Genomic DNA, 19,102 nt, shown 5'->3' on the forward strand with positions numbered 1-19,102 from the left:
AGAGCGATTAACACGGTGCAGATTCTAATAGATTCTGAAACTGTTACATGTGGGTCAGAAACACAGTAAGAGTATGAAAATAACGGAAGAAAACCAATAACCATGTTATTATAGAAGCAATATAAATCAATGAATGAACCTGTGAATTATTATGTCACACACGGTATCAAGCTTCTGTTAGTTTTAACAGTCTGAATTAAAAACTCTACATAAAGAAGAAAGTGGAACATCCACCAGATGTTCAGATGTTTCTCTCAGGAGTTGAGAGCAAAGCTGAGATTAAAGCAGATGTTGGATTTAGGTGTGAAGGGTTCAGGGATCTATAGGAATTGAATAATTGTGTATTTAGTGTAGAATTACAGAGGTTGCTTTTGTTACCTTATGAGCTCTTTATATTTATATCAGGAGCGTCCTCGTCTGTGATGTCGGCCATGTTGCATCCGTCTCTACAGCGGAAAATAAATAAATGAATTCACCTTTAACAGCCACAATCCAACATTTATCCAAATATTTCAGTTTTATTAAGACTGATGCCAGATACTTTATTTAATAATTGCAGGTTTTCTCATAAATACAAAAGTAAAATGCATGTTCTTGTCATGCTGCAGTTTAAAGGTCTGTAGGTCCCAACATGACAAGAGAAGAGTTTGTGATGGGGGGAAGTCACGAGGTCTCATCTCCTGTTCAGATTCCAGGAGGTTTAATCAGGAGCTGAACTATTCTCAGTCGTCTTCTCAAACAAATTAAAAACAGATCAAACCAGAGATAAAATGTGGTAAAGACACTGAATTAAAAGTTCCTCAACACCGATCGGTCGACACAGGAACGTCTCTGAGGGCCGAGCTGATGTTTGCTCAGCTCGTTTCTAAAATCCTTCATCTGCCTAAAATACAAAGTTAAAAAGGTCTAAACAGTGCGTCGTAAAAAAGTGACTCCGAACTGGAGAAACAAACACACGCACAAAGATGACAGGACGCCACCAACAGGCGACCAAAAGAAAATACTGATTTCTGCGGGTTTAAATAATGTAAGTTCACAACTAAATAACATAAAACCTGTGGTTTATCATAAATCAGGTTATAGATATTGATATAGGTTTCAACAAAGACTTCAGTTCTCAACAACCAACAAATACAAGATCTATAAAGACAAAGACTTTGTGATGAGGTCATTTCTTTGGTGTCATGGAAACACAGACGAGCACCGGAGATGATCATTGTGATCGGGACCATAAATGATAAATGATAGAGGATGAATTGTGTCGTATTGTACAAAACATACACAACTACAGTTCTCACTAATTAATCACACAAGATACGTTTGTAAAATCCTGGACTGAAGTGGAGTTGCTTTTTTTCCCGATTCACTTGAACACATCCTGGTCACTGTGCAGCCTGTGATGTACGACGGGTTCCTGAACGCATCAGGGGGCAGCAGCTCAGTGAAGAAGTGAGAACGAGGCTGCTCCTCCTCCTCCTCCTCCTCCTCCTCCTCCTCCTCCTCCTCCTCCTCAGCCCCGCAGCATCAGGACCAGCGGAGCTCCTCCCTCTGCTCCATCTCTCTACACTGAGCTTGTCTTCCCACCGTCAGACGCATTCAATCAGGCGCAGGTTGCTTTGGAGGATGTGACGAGCTCCGCTGCTGCTTTCTAACCGAGGACCAGTCTGCGCTCGAATCTCTTCGTCGAGGCTCCGCGTTCCGACCCGTGGATTGAACGTGAGTAGGGTCGTGATCCGTGTTTCTGTACATTCCGACGGGACGTGAGCTGCAGCGGCTGTAACCAGCATGTGGCCCCGGACGGGTTCTTCATCACGTGGACAGGTTCATTTAACTGGGCCTCGACATGAAAGCATCTGAGGTTTAGACCTGAGGAGTTGATCTCTTCTCCTCAGGTCGTCTCACATGTTTATGATCCCAGTTCTCTGTGTGTGTTGGTGACGGCTCCTCTCTCACTGGGAACTACATCTCAGTGTACATCTCAGTGTACATCTCAGTGTACATCTCAGTGTACATCTCAGTATACATCTCAGTGTACATCTCAGTGTACATCTCAGTGTACATCTCAGTGTACATCTCAGTATACATCTCAGTGTACATCTCAGTGTACATCTCAGTGTACATCTCAGTATACATCTCAGTGTACATCTCAGTGTACATCTCAGTATACATCTCAGTGTACATCTCAGTATACATCTCAGTGTACATCTCAGTGTACATCTCAGTGTACATCTCAGTGTACATCTCAGTATACATCTCAGTGTACATCTCAGTGTACATCTCAGTGTACATCTCAGTGTACATCTCAGTGTACATATCAGTATACATCTCAGTGTACATCTCAGTGTACATCTCAGTATACATCTCAGTATACATCTCAGTGTACATCTCAGTATACATCTCAGTATACATCTCAGTATACATCTCAGTGTACATCTCAGTATATATCTCAGTGTACATCTCAGTATACATCTCAGTATACATCTCAGTATATATCTCAGTATATACTCTCTGTGTATATCTCAGTATATATCTCTGTATATACTCTCTGTGTATATCTCAGTATATATATATCTCTGTATATACTCTCTGTGTATATCTCAGTATATATATCTCTGTATATATCTCTGTATATATCTCAGTATATATCTCAGTATATACTCTCTGTATATATCTCTGTGTTCATCATCTGAGCTCATCCAGGTGACCTGGTGTTTTTACTGTGGGAGAATCTTCTGACCTGAGGAAGCAGCTGACGTGGTTCAGACGAGGGATTCGACTTCACCCTCTGAACTGACGTGGTCACACATCGGTTCAGACGAGGGATTCGACTTCACCCTCTGAACTGACGTGGTCACACATCGGTTCAGACGAGGGATTCGACTTCACCCTCTGAACTGACGTGGTCACACATCGGTTCAGACGAGGGATTCGACTTCACCCTCTGAACTGACGTGGTCACACATCGGTTCAGACGAGGGATTCGACTTCACCCTCTGAACAACCTCACTTTATGCAACTGTCCAGACAAAATGTCTAAACATAGACACAGACACACAAACTGACAGATGTTTAAATCCCCACACACGCAAAGTGAGGGCCGAGGTTCTGTTTACATAACATCTGGAAATATGACGTTTGACAGACATTTAGAAGCAGTTAGTCAGAAAATGACCAGCAACTGAAGAGTTCTAGTGATAAACTATTATATTATACAATATTTATTATACTATTATACAAGTTTTATATTATTGAAATGAAAACACTGCTTGTAAGAGTTGTTTTCATTTCATGGATTCATTAATGATCATTTATTTGGTCGATTAAATATAAAATAGTGACAAATGTCTTCAGGAGATTTGAAAAATATATAATATATAATATCAATTAATCAACTAGTCAATGAACAAAATTTCAATATTTAGTTCATCATTTAAAGGCAAAGAAAAAGAGTTTGTGAGTCTTGAAGTTTGAAAACATTGTAACACACACTGGCCCTTTAAGATCCACTGTGCTTTAACCTCTGCTTTGGTCTCCACCCACTCCTGAGAAGATACTGTAACTGGGAAATGTTTTCATTTACTCTTTATTTCTATCACTGATGATTCTTTGCTAATGTTAAAAAAGTGAAACCTCCCTGATGAAATGTCCCAGAGTCGTCTGTGTTGTTTTGCTGATTTGTTTGACTGACAGTCTGAAGATCTTTAATCTACTGTCAATCAGACAAACAAAACAAATCCTCCCACGTGAGAAGCTGAAGACAGAAAACATTTCATACTTTCACTTCAACAATCGACCAGAAACGTGATTTCATGTCATTTAACCGATGGATCAACCTGGAGCTTCTCGGACCATGGGGTCGACTGGTCTGTAAAAACATCGTATTCTCCTGTAGACACTGCACCTTGTAGTGAGCTCCCATGATGCCTCAGGGTGGGCGGGGCAGAGTGCTGAGCTCAGCGGGATGGGGGGGCAGAGCAGTGGATGGAGGTGTGGCCTCAGTGATGAAATCAGCTGTGAGGCCTGATCACTGTTCATCCAGATGTTAGAGCTCAGATGGGATTCTGCAGGAGAAACGTTCTATAACGTGCACATTCTATAACGTGCACATTCTATAACGTGCACATTCTATAACGTGAGGGGCAGAGCGGTTGTCCTCTAACCAGAAGGTTGGCGGCCCGAATCCCCCCCGAAGTGTCCTTGGGCAAGATGCTGAACCCTGAGTGGCCCCTCATACATGTTGAATACACTACTTTGGATAAAAGGTAATGATCACGCTGGTGACGACACAAATACACAAACACGTGTGGTCACAAAATCCTGAGTAACACATGTTGATCATGTGACATGAAGTGGAACTTAGTGCTCGTACCTGCTGTTACTGATGAAACCACAGAGCTCCGACTGTGGATTCATCCGCTGCAGCAAATAGTCCCCAACAGACGCACATGTATCTGTTTCTGAAGGTTTCTGTGTAAATCAGGAAGAAGATTCTCTTCTGTAGCTCGATGAGTAAAACACATCTTTACTGTTGACGTCATTTCAACTTGGAGCCCGATGTTCACTCTGCATCCGCACGTTCTGAGCAGAGAAGATGATTCAGTTCTGGAGGAAAGTGGATTTTGTTGCTGCTTCCTTCTTTGTTGCCGGGGAATTCTTTTATTTTCAGCACATAAGAAGTAGAATAAGTGAAATGTTTTGATGGAGACATGTTGAAATGTCATTAATACTAATGATAGGTTTTAATGACATTTATTTATTTGCTGTTTTAAGATGTGGAGTGAACATAGTTTCCTCGGAGTCTAGTAACTGACATGTCTGTTGCTCTGTCTGTCCTGTCTATGGTCTGTTCACACTGGAGCACCTAGTGTTTTCATGGCTTTTGGTCAAAGGTCAAAGGTCATTGTGACATCACGCTGTTCACACAGGAACCGACGGGACTATGTTTCTGGTCGGTGGAGGTGTACGACTGTGAGGCGGTGATCAGGTTTTCTTTATTTGTTATTAAGATTGAATGAAAACTACAGAACTGATTTCTCCCACAATAAGTGAAGTTTCTGCAGATGTGGATCCAGGACTTTTCTGTTTGTAAGATCTGGAGGATCACGAGAGGCTGGTTCAGCATCAGGGAGCTGGATCAATATTAGATCCTCCTGTGATCCTGCAGCCACAGTTTAATATGCTGCTGCACCTTTCCCTCATGGCTACGCTGAAAACATGTGAGAGTTTCACTTTCAGTCTCTGAGGAAAGTTATCAATCAATCAATCAATCAATCAATCAATCAATCAATCAACCATCAATCAACCACGTTCAATCAGTTTTATACATTTACTTTCAAAGCAACGTATCCTGATGCACAAACTAGTAACTGATACTGATCAGAACATTGCGTGTTTCCACCTCTGAACACCAGGGGCCATGCTGATGTAATGACCATGAGGTGGTACGGTGGTGTAGTGTTTAGCACTGTCGCCTCACAGCAAGAATGGTTCAAATCCCAGTTCTGTGTGGGGTTTCTCCAGCTTCCTCCACAGTCCAAACACAAAGTGGCGTTAGATTCATTCCAGATTGTAAATTGACCGTAGGTTTGAATTCTGTACGTTGGTCCTGTGTTTCACTGACGACCTGTCCAGGTTAAACCCCGCCTCTCGCCCAGTGTCAGCTGGGATTGGCTCCCATGACCCTCAGAGGATCAGACAGAAGCGCAGTAGATGATGGATGGATCTTGGTGTGTTTTACAGAACCAGTAACTCTCGATCTCTATCACTCACTATATCCACATCCTGTCTGTGAGCATAAAGGAACTTCTTCCCCTGGGTTATCAGCCAAATGAACGAGGTCACACTGGAAGTGAACAGCTGCTGGATACACAACAATGTGAGGGTCGATTATTCACTTGGGTTGTTTTACAGTCAGTTGTTCTTCTCGAGGTCAGAGCTTCTTCCTCCTGCTTTATTCTAACTGCTGTGGTTCGTCTGTAGGAGAATCACAGACTGACATATATGGGACAGGGTCTACTTTCACTAATAAACCCTCAGCCGTCTCAGGTGGTGCGAGGCGGCTCTGGGACGGACAGGAAACGAGCTGGACGTTCTGAGTCCAGTGGGTGGGCTCTGACTTAAAGCTTTAAAGCTGTGAACACCCACTCACTGAGATCTACAGAGTTCTACCCTGTGTTGTTCTGCTCCATCTTCATCTGAGTCCTTTCTCCCTCTCTAACATCAGCCCCCAAAAAACACATCAGTCGGGTTCTACTGCATTATTTTCATTTTCACTCCATTTTCACTGCAGAACCACATCTGTAAGAAACAGACACAGTTAGGACACAAACAAATATATTATATAATATAACATAATACAATATTATTTGATTTAATTTCATATAATTTAATACAATATAATATAATATAAGAAAAACCTCCACATCAGAGCAACATGTTTTCCAAGAACAAGAGAAAGTGAAGTCAGATGAATCTTTAATTTGAATCTAGACTTGAACTGTGTTCTGGTTCTGCTCAGTTCAAACCTGATCTTTCACATCCTGGGTTCAGAAGAACAAACCACTGGTTCCACTGGTTCCACTGGTTTGATGAGCAGCTTCAGAATGTGACAGTAAAACATCCGCATGGATGTGTTTACTCATCAAACATGCTCCTGATCTGATGATGGACGTTAGTTTGGACAAACTGTCGACAGCATCGCTTGTTTCTGACCTAACGTGAATATTATTTGATCTTTTCTTTATTTGTCGTTGTTGCTCTGAGGAACAACACGTTTGTGAGGTGGAGGAAGAGGCCGCAGCATCTTTCTGCTAAATATAGTTTCCCTGATGAAGCAGCTGCTGCGTCCGCTCGCCTCCTGTATGTGATGCTGTGTTCTCAGCGTCATGCAGCAGCAGCCTCTCCTCCCCTGAAATGCTGCAATGCGTCTCCCTCAGACTGGGTCAGTGTAACAGCCAGAGGACCGTCCCCATAGCAACAGCCAACGAGGCTGAGAGATGCTTTAGTGCTGTTGTGATTGTAAATGAAAGAATTGACAGGATTAAACTCATCTGGGCTCATCAGCACCGGAGACATTAAATGGACAAGGAGCAGTCGGGTGTGGCTGCTCGTGGTCGATGTGCTGTCACGTGACCGACTGTGGTCACGTATGAATACTGGAAACACTGATTCTAATCCAGCTCATCGGCTGTTTCCAGCCTAAATCATCAGGAATCACACGACACGTTGTTACAGGATGTGTTTGTATTTTCTGGTGTGACAGTAATTAGCTGTCGTAGATTACTCAATACTTTTATTGATGAAGTATTGATGAAGTATTGATGACTCAATACTTTTGACTGTAAATAAAGATGGAGGACACATCACATGTTTGCTCCCATAGTGATCGGGGGTGGAGCCTGCTCGACTAATCATGAGTCAGTCTCAGCTGTCAATCATGACCTTTCACCTAAAATGACCGAAAGAAAATCATTCAACATATATTGACTTTTTATGTTGGTCCATGTCCCATCCACTGACATGGAGGTTTTCGACCTGTACTGAAGCCAGCCACCAGGGGGCATCTAGATGATTAGGCTTCACCTTTGTGAAGCTGTCTTGTCGTTCATCTTTATTTACAGTCTATGCTAAATACCTAAAGCTAAACGTTCAAATATTTCAACTCCCAGGGCTCCCGACTCTCGTGAACATTAGCATTAGCGGTTTACTTAGCAGTCTATCTTAGCATCAGCTGTTGACACCTGTGGAAATAACAGTGTTAGCATGCTAACAGTTAGCATTGTTCTCACGTCCTGAAAACATGACGACGACTGCAGCTCGTTTTGAACAGTGTTGTAATTGTTGTGTTTTCAGTACGATGCTCTGGATCTAGTTCAGTAAGTGTGTTTGTGTTGTGTGTCTCCTGAAGGCCAGCGGCTGCTCCAGTATCACAGTGACGTCCTGCAGACGGTGGTGTTGGTGAATCCGTCAGAAGACGCTGCTGCTTCAGAGGTGAACCACACGTCCACCTGCAGGACACTTTAGTCCTGTCGTCCACACAAACATCAGACAGAGCTCAAACCAACAGTCTCCTTAGGAAACCTCCTTTAAAGACATTGATACTATATATAGTATATTTAAATACTCATGAATATCTAAACATATTGTTTTCATCAAGATCCATGAATTATTCTGAGAAACGTTCTTATCTCACTTAAAGAAAGTGAAAAGAATCCTGGATCCGGATCTGTACCAAAACTCTCTCTGACCCATAAAACATCTTTCAAAACAAAATTTACCCCAACCTTTGTCAAGTTTCATTTCATCTGTATATTTTACTTTATTCTGGATTGGATTTGAGTCGATGGCCTTTGGAAGATCTTTCATTTGAAAGCATTAACGAGTGTCTGTTCTTCCTCCACCAGATCCGCTCTCTGATCACTGACCTTGCCGGGAATAAGTTGTTGATCCTCAGTGGGCAGAGCTCAGAGCAGGGAGGTGACGTCCTCCTGCAAAGTGGAGCCTTCACCTGGAAACACTTCTCCGACATCATCTCCAACCCTCAAGTGAGCTCCACCATCTGTCGAGTGTGTTTGGATTTACTTGTGACAGAAGCACAGTGATTTTACTTGACGCTTCATTTCCCCCTGTTCCTGTTCCCAGGTGATCGAAGTCCTGTCCAGGGCGGCGTCAGAGCAGCCGGCCAGGCTTACTGTTTCCTGTCAGGGAGACGGGGGCTGGAGCTCCCTGGGCCAAAGCCAGGAGCAGCAGCCGATCCAAAACCTTCTGGAATACCGACTGAACCCCGAACCCCACCTCCCCGACATGGACGGAGTCACAGAGTTCACTGAGTATGTCTCAGAGACGGTCGACGTCCCCTCACCCTTCGACCTTCTGGAGCCCCCGACCTCTGGAGGTTTTTTAAAGCTTTCCAAACCCTGCTGCTACATCTTCCCTGGAGGCAGAGGAGACTCAGCTTTGTTTGCCGTCAATGGATTCAATGTCCTGGTGGATGGAGGGTCTGAGCGAAAGTCCTGCTTTTGGAAGTTGGTTCGCCACCTTGACAGGATCGACTCTGTGCTGCTCACCCATATCGGTGCAGACAACCTCGCTGGTATTAACGGGCTGTTCCAGAGAAAGATCGCTGAGCAGGAAGAGGAGCGTAACCAAGGATCAGGCTCCAGCAGCAACGGAGACTGGGTGAAGAACCTGATCTCTCCAGAGCTCGGGATCGTGTTTTTCAACGTCCCAGAGAAGCTGCGGATGCCGGAGTCCACGCTGAAGGTGAAGCGAAGCATTGAAGAAGCATCGCTTACACTGCAGTACCTCAACAAGCTTGGCATCACACCAGAGCCTCTTCACAGGGTGGTCAGCAACACCATTGAACCCATCACACTGTTCCACAAACTTGGTGTGGGAAAGTTAGACATGTACGTCTTAAACCCGGTAAAAGAAAGCAAAGAGATGCAGTTTCTGATGCAGAAATGGGCTGGAAACAGCAAAGCCAAGACGGGGATTACGATGCCCAACGGAAAAGAAGGGGAGATATCTGTTCCCTATCTGACATCGGTTACCGCTCTCATTGTTTGGATCCCTCACTGTCCATCAGAAAAGATAGTCAGGGTGCTGTTCCCAGGAAATGCACCCCAGAATAAAATCTTCGAGGGCCTTGAGAAACTGAAACACCTGGACTACCTGCGATACCCAGTGGCGACTCAGAAAGACATTTCATCAGGTGCAGCACCTCCCATCATCAAACAGACGAAGATCAGGTCCAGAACTGACAGCAAAGAGAGTCTCAAATCTTCACCCAAACCACATTCCAAGGCTGCAAAGAAAGACGCCAGCGGGCAGGAGGAAGAGAAAGGAAGTGACATCACTAAAGAAAATAAAGTGGAAAAGAAAGAAGAGAAAAAACTCAAAAGTCTCAAAGCCACCAAACAACAGAAAAACAGTGAAGTGGCTCCTGCAGCCGACAAGAAAGAGAAGAAGAAAATATCCAAGGATAAAACTGCCAAGAATGAGAAAGTGTCCAAGATGGATGAAAAGAAAGACAAAGAGAAGAAAGAGATTAAAAAAGAGAAACGTGAGATAAAGAAGGATGAAAATATAAGAAAAGAAGAGAAAAAAGAAAGTAGAGTCAAGGAAGAGAAAAAGAAAGACCCGAGTAAACCCGAGCTGAGAAAAATCACCAAACCAGACCTGAAGCCGTTTACCCCAGAAGTGAGAAAGACTCTGCACAAAGCCAAGACTCAGGCTAAACCGAAGACAGACAAGAACAAAGCGGTCAAAGATGAAGCCAATGAGAGAAGACCGGCTCCAAAGAACGTCCCTGAAGAGGTGGCAGCAGCTGCTCTGGCCGACAGGTCCATTGTTTCCTCCCCTGAGGACCTGACTGAGGACTTTGAAGCTCTAAAACAACAGGAGCTGTCCAAGACTGAGCCCATCCAGAATGATGTGATGTCTGAGCATTCACTATTTACAGATACTAAAGCTGATGAGAAAGTCAAATCACCAGCTCCTGAGATTAAATCTTTTTCACCCAAATCCCCAGTCAGTCCGGGAGAAGACAGAAACAAAGGCACTTGGGAGGAGGTTTCAGCCACGAAGCAGGAAGCCAGTGATGCTTTTGACAAGAAGTATGAAGAGGAGAAGATGGAGAAATATGACAAATATCCTATGAAGGACGACATAAAAGACAGATCAAAGAAGAGTGACAGCTCAGAGGAGGAGGATGATGTGATTGAAAAAGCAGAACTTGAAGGAACAGAAGATGATGAGTTCCTTAAATATAAAACTGAGAAGGCGAAAAACGAAAAACCCGGAAAGGAGTGGGAGACAACAGCAGCTGAACAAAAACCTTTTTCCACCACAGTCGGGCAAACTGCAGCAGCCTCCGCCTCAGAGCAGTTCTCTTTCATTCACGACGAGACGATTCCCGGTTACTCCGAGACTGAGCAGACCATCTCTGACGAGGAGATCCACGAGGAACCGGAGGACAGGATCCCTCAGCTGCGCTATGACGTGGGCTCCTATGACATCTCTGTTCCTGATGTCCCCGGCAGCTTTGACTCCATACACGGATTCAAAGAGATGAAGAGCTCCATGGTGTCTGATGTCAGACCCAGAGCGTTCATGGGCGGTCAAGTGCCCGAGCTTGCACCTTACCCAGCAATCATTGCTGCTCCTCTGGCAGAGGAAGAACACATCTCCTCAGCAACATCCATCACAGAATATGACAAACTGTCCTCTTTTGCCACATCTGTGGCTGAGGACCAGTCAATAGCTTCTGTCACAGCTCCTCAGACTGAGGACGCTGGGAGGACCTCCCTCCTGCTGGACACCATCAACACTATCCCCTCACGGGCAGAGGCCGCCCAGGGAAAAGACTATCTCCACTCAGCAGGAACCATCTCACCCACCTCCTCTCTGGAGGACGACAAGTGCTTTAAGTCTCCTTCCTCTGATGAATACCAGCCCAACATTGCTGAGCTAGAGGGTGATGCAAAGATCAAATCAGTCCACGAAGAAGAGGATGATGAGGAGGACGAGGACGAGGACCAGACTCCCAATGTTGACATCCCTCTAGGTAAACTCCATGAGGGCTACGAACATGCAGCCTCAAAGATGCTCCAGGAGAAGGAGAAATCTCCCTCTGCCATTTTCTCTCCTCCTCCCTTCACTACTACGCAGTACTCACCCACACAGGCTGTCAGAGACAACCAGGCTCTCTTCAGCACAGAGGGATTCAAGGCTGCGGCTGATGTTAAGCCTCTTTCACCTCCTTCGTCTTTCTCCCCTGGGTTAGAGTCCCAGTCCAGGCAGGAGAGTGAGGAGAGATGTCTAAGTCCAGATGACAGCACTATGAGACTGGCCTCACCCACTCAGTCTGTGCCCACAAGCAGCGGTTACTCTCCAACAGAGGACAAACCCTTTAGGACAGAGGACAAAGAGGAGGACGTGACCAATGTTAAAGCTGACACTCAGAAAACAGATAAATCCGTCTCCATTTCAGACACCTCCTTTATCGCTGTAACCGGTGACAAGACAGGATTTGAAGCATCTGAAGAATCTGATGAAGACATTGATGATGAAGAAGACTATTACGCCAAAAAGGATTTACAGCCCACTGTTAAGGCAAAACTTATGGAAGCAAAAGAAGGGCGCTTTTTGGACGACGACTTCTCCCTTGAGGCAAAATCTGCAGTGACAGAAACAGAAGTCAAGACCTTGGTGAAGACAGAGGTTTCCTTCAGCTCAGAGGTGAAACCAAACCCTCAGGTGGTTTACTCAAAAGACGAAGAAGATCAAGATGAGAAAGAGGATGATTTCGTAAGGGGGCCAGGATCAAAGCCCTTATCAACAGATCAAAGTGAAGTAGACTCTAAAAATGACGGTGCAGAGAAACCCGATATATCTCCAGAGCCTGAGAAAAATGTTCATTTCAGTCTTTATAATTTCCCAGAGAAGGAGAGCAAAGAAAAGGCCGTGTACATTAGACAGGACACACCCTATGTCCATGGGAAGACATTCTCTTACAGTGACTTTTATGACAGCAAAACAAGCTCCGTGGACTCGGATTCATATCGTCAGGAGTCGATAGACAAGACGGAGAAGGACACTGCCAGGAGCGGAGTGGATCCCCCCTCCCCGCTGACGTCCACAGTAAAGATGGTAGAGAAAGAGGAATTTACGGCCTCTTATGGAAAAGAGTCGTCCATTCCATCGTGGCTCGACTGCAAGAGCACTTCTGCTATTCCCCCATCTGAAAAAGAAAAGGAGACAGTGGAATACAACACAGGCGCCAGATTTCCTTCAGTAGCAGATCAATCTGAAGCCGTCTCCTCTTTATCGTCAGAAAAAGATTCTTTTAAAAGCCCAGCTGAGACCACAAAGCCCCAGACTCACTCCTCAATGCAGGATTTTAACGTTGGCAAACCTGGTTCCACAAGCTTCGGTGAGAAAGGAGCATGTTTGGAGGTTGATATGCGAAAACTAACAGCAAGAGATGAGGAGGACTATGATGATGATGTAGTTGATGAAGATGATGAGGAGGAAGACGAAGAAGATGAAGAAGACGAGGAGGATGAAGGTGCTATTGACTCTGATGTGGAGAAAGGCGCCAAAGAGAAATCTGAGAAGGAAGCGAAAAGTCCCATCAGTGAAATGTTTGGCTCCAAAAGGCCTGAATTCATGGTTTCTATGGCTGGATATGGTTACAACAGTCAGGGGAAGCCGAGCGTGACGGACAGCAGCTCCAGCTCGAAGGATGAAGACAAAGCTGAGTCCTCGTCCTTTAGTAGAAAACCAGCTGATCGAGGCTCTGCAGGTTTCTCTGGCTACTCCTCAGGGTTTGAATACTCATATGGAGGTGGTGAGAAAGACTCCTTGTTATCAGGTCAGACGACACACAAAGATAAAGAGGATTTCATTCTGAAATCCACAGAGGAACATTATTACCAGAGTGACACCTCTGATCCTGATTTTGAGAAACAGAAGACACCAGACCTTCTGAGTAAGAGGTCACTGGACACAAGCTTTCAATACACAACAACAGCTGCCCCTGGGTACTCCTCCTCTTCAGCCTACAGCTACTCATCCTCCACCTCCGGCTCACTCTCCACCAGCCGTCAGTTCGGGGAGGAGCTGGAGACCCCTGCTTCTGCAGAACCGCTGTTCGAGTACTCGTCCTTTAAAGATGAACACTCGCCGGTCTCTGCTGGGGCCAAAGACGACTACCTGGAAGTGTCTGAGAAACAAATCACAGCCACAACCACGGCTGAGTCCACCTCCAGTTTAGCTCGGTTCCCCCCCCTCAGCCCGTTCGAGGACGTCAAACCTTTCCACACACTCTCGTCCACTGGCTTTGCTGAGGACAAGAAGGAGCACACAACCTCATTGGGTGGGATTATGGACAAAGCTCCTCAATCTGACTGTTTCTATAAACCTGAATGGTCTGAAGGGTCCAAGCTGGACACAGCTGGTGGGTTCGGGGCCTCAGCAGCGCCGTTCTCTCAACAGGAGCTCTCCAAGAACAAAGAGGCAGCGAGTGCTGCTCTGTTTGGTGTCACTTCCTCACCACGCCCAGACAAGGAGGGCAAACATTACTTTGAGGAGACCGACAGCAGTGAAGAAGAGGATGAGGAGGCTTACATCCGTGAGATGACTCTGAGGTCTCCCTCTAGTGGCCTGACCGGTGGTCTCTCATTTCCTGATAAGTCTGTTGCTCCAGCTGCTGCTAATAAGACAGTTGGTGAACTCCCTGATGTTCTTGGCTCCTACATGGCTTCACCTCTCCAGGCAAGCAAACCAGACACAGCCAACGGCCCCACCGAGGTCACCTCAAGCTCCACCCTCCCGGCTGGAGCAGCAGCCAGCGGTGCAGCTCCAGGCGCGGTCAGGGTAGAGTCCAGGGAGGCAGGTTACAGGAGCTCCTACGAGTGGGAGTTGCCTAAGCCCCAGATGGGGATGGTCCCTGGAGACTCTCCTCCCCATTATCGTCATGATGATGAGTTTGAAGAGGAGTGTGAGATGGAGCCAGAGCACCCGGCCCGCCCACTCTCCCTCTCTTCCACCGACCAGCCCTTCCACTCACCTTTCTACTCCGAGGAGTGCAGCCGAGGAGGCCAGGACGACGACGATGACAGCGATCAGGATTCTGCTGGTGATGCACCGATGGGAGCCACCTCCTCTTACACTAGCCGTACCTCACCGGGATATTCCTCCTCCGAGTACAGGCAGCGCAAAGAGGACCTCTCGCCTTCCTTCATCAACCCCAGTATGAGACGGTTATCCAGCAATGAGGACGATGAGGAGGAAGAAGGTAAAAGCGACCAATCCCAGGAGGGCAATGACCATGACCTGTCAGTCAAGAGACGGGCTCACAAACAGCCTCACCATCACCAGGCTGGTGGCCTGTCCTCGGGACTGGGTCTGGCCACAGAGGACACACCGCCCACCTCCGTCAGTGAGTCTCTGGGTTCTCAGTCCGACTCTGAAGTGCCTCCAGGCACCGAGGAATACCCCTCGGCCCCTGGTGAAGGCAACATGGACTCAGACGAGGACGCAGACTACATGCCCATTGATAAATTATCTGCCACCGGAGGAGGCAGCCATCAGTCCTCCAGGAGGAGCCACGACCCTCCTCCTGCACCCATCATGGACCCTTCTCCTCATCCCCCACACCCAGACGTCTGCATGGTGGATCCTGACTCTTTGGATAATGGCTCAGTCAAGAAGGAGCCAAAAGCAAAGGGATTGAAAAAATCCTCCTCGAAAACCAAATCAGCTTCGCCAGCTCAGCGGAAGAGGTCCCCGATGCCGGCGAAGCAGCCAGCGTCTCCTCGCAGAGCTTCGCTGAAGAAGAAGGAGGCGGACAAGAGCTCACACATGTCTCGTCTGTCAGATGGACAAGGCTCCAAAGACGATGACCTTTCTCGGTCCAGCTTCAACCCTGGCAAAGGGCAAAGTAACGGTGTCAAGACCAGTTCAGGTGAGTGGACGTCGGTGACTCTTAATGAAACCAAACAGATTTTCTAAGATAAATGTATTGATACAAAGTCATGGTCGTTCCTCGTGGTCCCGTCAGGTTCCCAGAAGTCCGGCTCTGCGGCCGCTCCTGGACTTCCCATCTACGTAGACTTGGCCTATATTCCCAATCACTGTAGCGCCAAGAACGTGGACCAAGAGTTTTTCAAACGGATTCGCTCTGCGTACTATGTGGTGAGTGGGAACGATGCAGCCAGCGGTGAACCAGGCCGAGGGGTTCTGGACGCACTGTTGGATGGAAAAGCTCAGTGGGGATCGAACCTACAGGTCAGTAGTTCATCTTTATTCAAAACAAATCTATCATGTCTACGTGGAGAGCTTTTTTCCAGGTTTTGCTCATTTCCTGATCCTCTCTTCAGGTGACGCTGATCCCAACCCACGACACGGAGGTGACGCGTGACTGGTACCAGCAGACGCACGAGAGGCAGCAGGAGCTGAACATCATGGTCCTGGCCTCCAGCAGCACCGTCGTCATGCAGGACGAATCCTTCCCTGCCTGCAAGATCGAGTTTTAAGATCTTCGCTCCCTCCTCCTCCCCCCGGCCTCCCCAGTGTAGATCTGTTTTGAATTGCTCTTCTTTAATCTGACATCTGTCCCTGATCGGCTCAAAGCAGAAACACATCTGGATAACTTTCTAGATTTTGATTTGTTTATAAGCTTGTTGTGGCTCTCACCATTTTCCAAAGGTACGATCCACCGCCTCGTTACTGTTCAATCACATGAGAAGGAACAATAGTGTTTCGTCTTAACTTGTGTTTTTCAGTCGCTTTGAAACAAAGGCTTCTGTTATTAGTTCAGACAAAATGTTCTTTGTGTCAAAAGCAGAAAAGTGTGGAACAAGCTGTAAATTACGTCTCTAACTATTTGCTCGTATGTTAATTGGCCTAAATCGAAGCACAAGAAACAAAGCAACAAAATGTTCTTCCACTGAATCTCAGACGTCACAAAGCTGATCAGCTCGAAACATTCTGCCGATAGAAAATCGATAACTAACCCGACGTTTTCTCTTCAACAGTCCCGTTGTTGAACTTTGTGCCTCGTACCGACGTAGTGAGAGAAAATGTTTGAGTAGATCTCAGTCGTGTCTTTGAGTAGATTTGATGTTGAACTAGAAACAAACATATTCACAATATAACATTTCTACAATTCTCTCAAAGTGAAAATCTAATGAATTTCTCTGTGGTTTCTTCCTCACAGTGAATTTGATGAAGACGTTTCTCTCTATACTTGTTTCTGTTTGTGTATTTTTTTGGTGTATTTGCAGTTAACATATCGTGGCTGAGGACAGTGAGAGGTTTTTATCTTTCACTCATAGTTGTGTCTAAAAGATCTTTATACAAAAGCTGTGTGAAAGGACGAAGAATGTATTCCAGTACAACAACACATGTGGTGGTGAGGACTGGTTTCCTGGTGCCGAGGTTGGTTGGATTGGTGCCGAGGTTGGACTGTCAGCCACATGTGCCTTTGTGTCCTGCTGTGAGGAAACGTTTAGAAACCAGACTGTGATGAGCTGGTTTCCTCTGATGTTGGAGCTGAACACAGGTCTTGTACATATTAAGTGTAAAACGACACTTTTAAAGCACCGACTCAGTATTTCAGCCGCTGTGTTTTTCCTGGAGCTGCCACTCAAACAAGCACAAAGATTATCCAGCGGGTGCAAAACCAGATTTTCAGATTTAGCAACATAAAATGTGTGATTACGGCATCTGCATGGAAATTCTTGCTATTTTATTTTCTGTTTTTATTTTAAGTTCTGCAAAAAAAAGTTTTTTAGCCACAATCATCCTGTGTTAATCATCAGTTTTAATTTCATCGGTAAATCAGTGGATGTTTTAATAACACTTTATTAAATTGATGTGACATCTAGATGTGTTTTAATTTGATATTGATGATTTTATATTTTTCAGTAATTTCGAGGATTTTAAACCAGGAACAAAACCAAACACCGAACAAACGATAACAAACCTCACCAGAGTTTATGATCCACAATAAAAGTCCAGATATTCCTCTGTATGATATTTTATCTCGAGACGCATGAACAACAGATGCACGTACGATCTTTAGAAAACAGACCGATCTGATTTGAATGTGAAGATGCAGATTACCTTTACGTTCTCTGTCGAGGACTTTGATCTCCTGGTTGCCTTGGTTACTGAGCATCATGTGACTGGTCCCGCCCACAGAGAGAATCTGACGGGGACCTGAACACATCACGACTCTGCAGAGAGAGCAGATTAAAAGACCCAGGTTGTGTTTGTGGATGATGTTTGATTTCTGATGAACATGGAACAGAGTGTGATGTTGAGTAGAGGGTTCGATTCCTGCCAAATGAAGAAAGAGGCATTAACGGTTTATTGATGAAAACAGGGTCAATGTGTGTCTGTGCATTAAACACTGCACCAGTATTACAGCTGATTATTATATCAACACTTATCAGAAGTCAAACTGCCAGACGAGAGCGACTCTCTTACGTCACCTCATTTTATCTGTAGACAACTTCCTGTTATTCCGTTTTTACCAGAAACGCTTCGTATATTTACACATTTTCATCTTGTTGAAAAAGAAAAAAGTAAAGATCCCACCAGGAGGCCGTGGTTCCAGTGAGCTCTGCTTGTACGTGCATGTGAACCTTTGACTTCTCCTGTAATCGCTCCAGACTTTACATAGAAATGCTATTTTAAAAGAGTATATTCAGAAGCTGTGTGGTTGTGAGGAGGCACATGTAACCTGGCTGTGCTGTCAAGTGATTCCTTCATTACTTCTCATCTCTTGTTTTAGGTGCAATACTCTCGTTATCTCTTCTAAAGGTCAAAAAGAAAACTGATTTATTGTTACAAGGGAAAAACGTGTGATGACCAATAAAAACATTTACTGAAGGAGAATGTCTCCCTCTTCTTGTCGAGTCGTGTCATTACATCACGATGAAAACTAGAGATCTTATAACAATAAAGATTTTTACTGAGTAACGTAACTTCCACCATCTTAGTTTAATAAGTTACGATAACATTAATTGGTAAACACTAGATGGACGACACGAGTAAAGCCAAAGCATCTGTCGCCCTCTGGTGGCTGGATGCAGTATAGGTCATAAACCCCTCCTCCTCCCTGTTAGCAGATGGGACATTGACCAAACTCATTCTTATCTCACTGATCAGCTTGGTTTAATTAGTTATTTGATATAAAAACGAGACGTCATGATTGACAGCTGACACTGACTCCTGATTGGATGAGGCCACATGTGGACGGCTCTGCTCCAGATGACGTCTCCAGAACAAGATGGCTGCCCGTGTATCCAGGATGTTTCAGCTTCTGTACAACAGGAAGTGGATACACGTCGCTCATGGGAATGTTTAGCATGAATCTTATCCTGAACTAAATGATTTCATTCATCCTCAGGGGAACATGAATTCACTACAGTTCATATCAGACCATCCCAACATCAACATGTAACTCAAAACCACAAATGTGAACCTGATGTTGGACCAGAGGAGCATCAGGGTTCATCCTCTGGGAAACACGAACCAATTCATCTTGTACATGTGTGAACTTTGTGTCAGAGGATCACTGAGGTCAAAC

The 19,102-nt window shown here is 45.4% G+C and overlaps 1 protein-coding gene across 3 annotated transcripts in view; it reads left to right on the forward strand.

The window, feature by feature from the left end:
- Nucleotides 1-18,405, forward strand: part of map1aa (microtubule-associated protein 1Aa) — a 26,495-nt gene extending 8,090 nt beyond the window's left edge. The window contains exons 3-8 of one of the 3 annotated variants that reach the window (XM_034614772.1): nt 7,907-7,989; nt 8,403-8,543; nt 8,641-10,574; nt 10,611-15,469; nt 15,566-15,792; nt 15,885-18,405. In XM_034614772.1, coding sequence (XP_034470663.1) covers nt 7,907-7,989; nt 8,403-8,543; nt 8,641-10,574; nt 10,611-15,469; nt 15,566-15,792; nt 15,885-16,040 — 7,400 coding nt within the window. In that variant the 3' untranslated portion in view covers nt 16,041-18,405. Of the gene's footprint in view, nt 1-1,553; nt 1,717-7,906; nt 7,990-8,402; nt 8,544-8,640; nt 15,470-15,565; nt 15,793-15,884 lie in introns of those variants that run through there. The other 2 variants (XM_034614782.1, XM_034614763.1) reach the window with 2 other exon arrangements.
- The last annotated feature ends 697 nt before the right edge of the window (nt 18,406-19,102 follow it).

The sequence above is a fragment of the Hippoglossus hippoglossus genome, chromosome 3 (genome assembly GCF_009819705.1).
Source record: "Hippoglossus hippoglossus isolate fHipHip1 chromosome 3, fHipHip1.pri, whole genome shotgun sequence".
Lineage (NCBI taxonomy): Eukaryota > Metazoa > Chordata > Actinopteri > Pleuronectiformes > Pleuronectidae > Hippoglossus > Hippoglossus hippoglossus.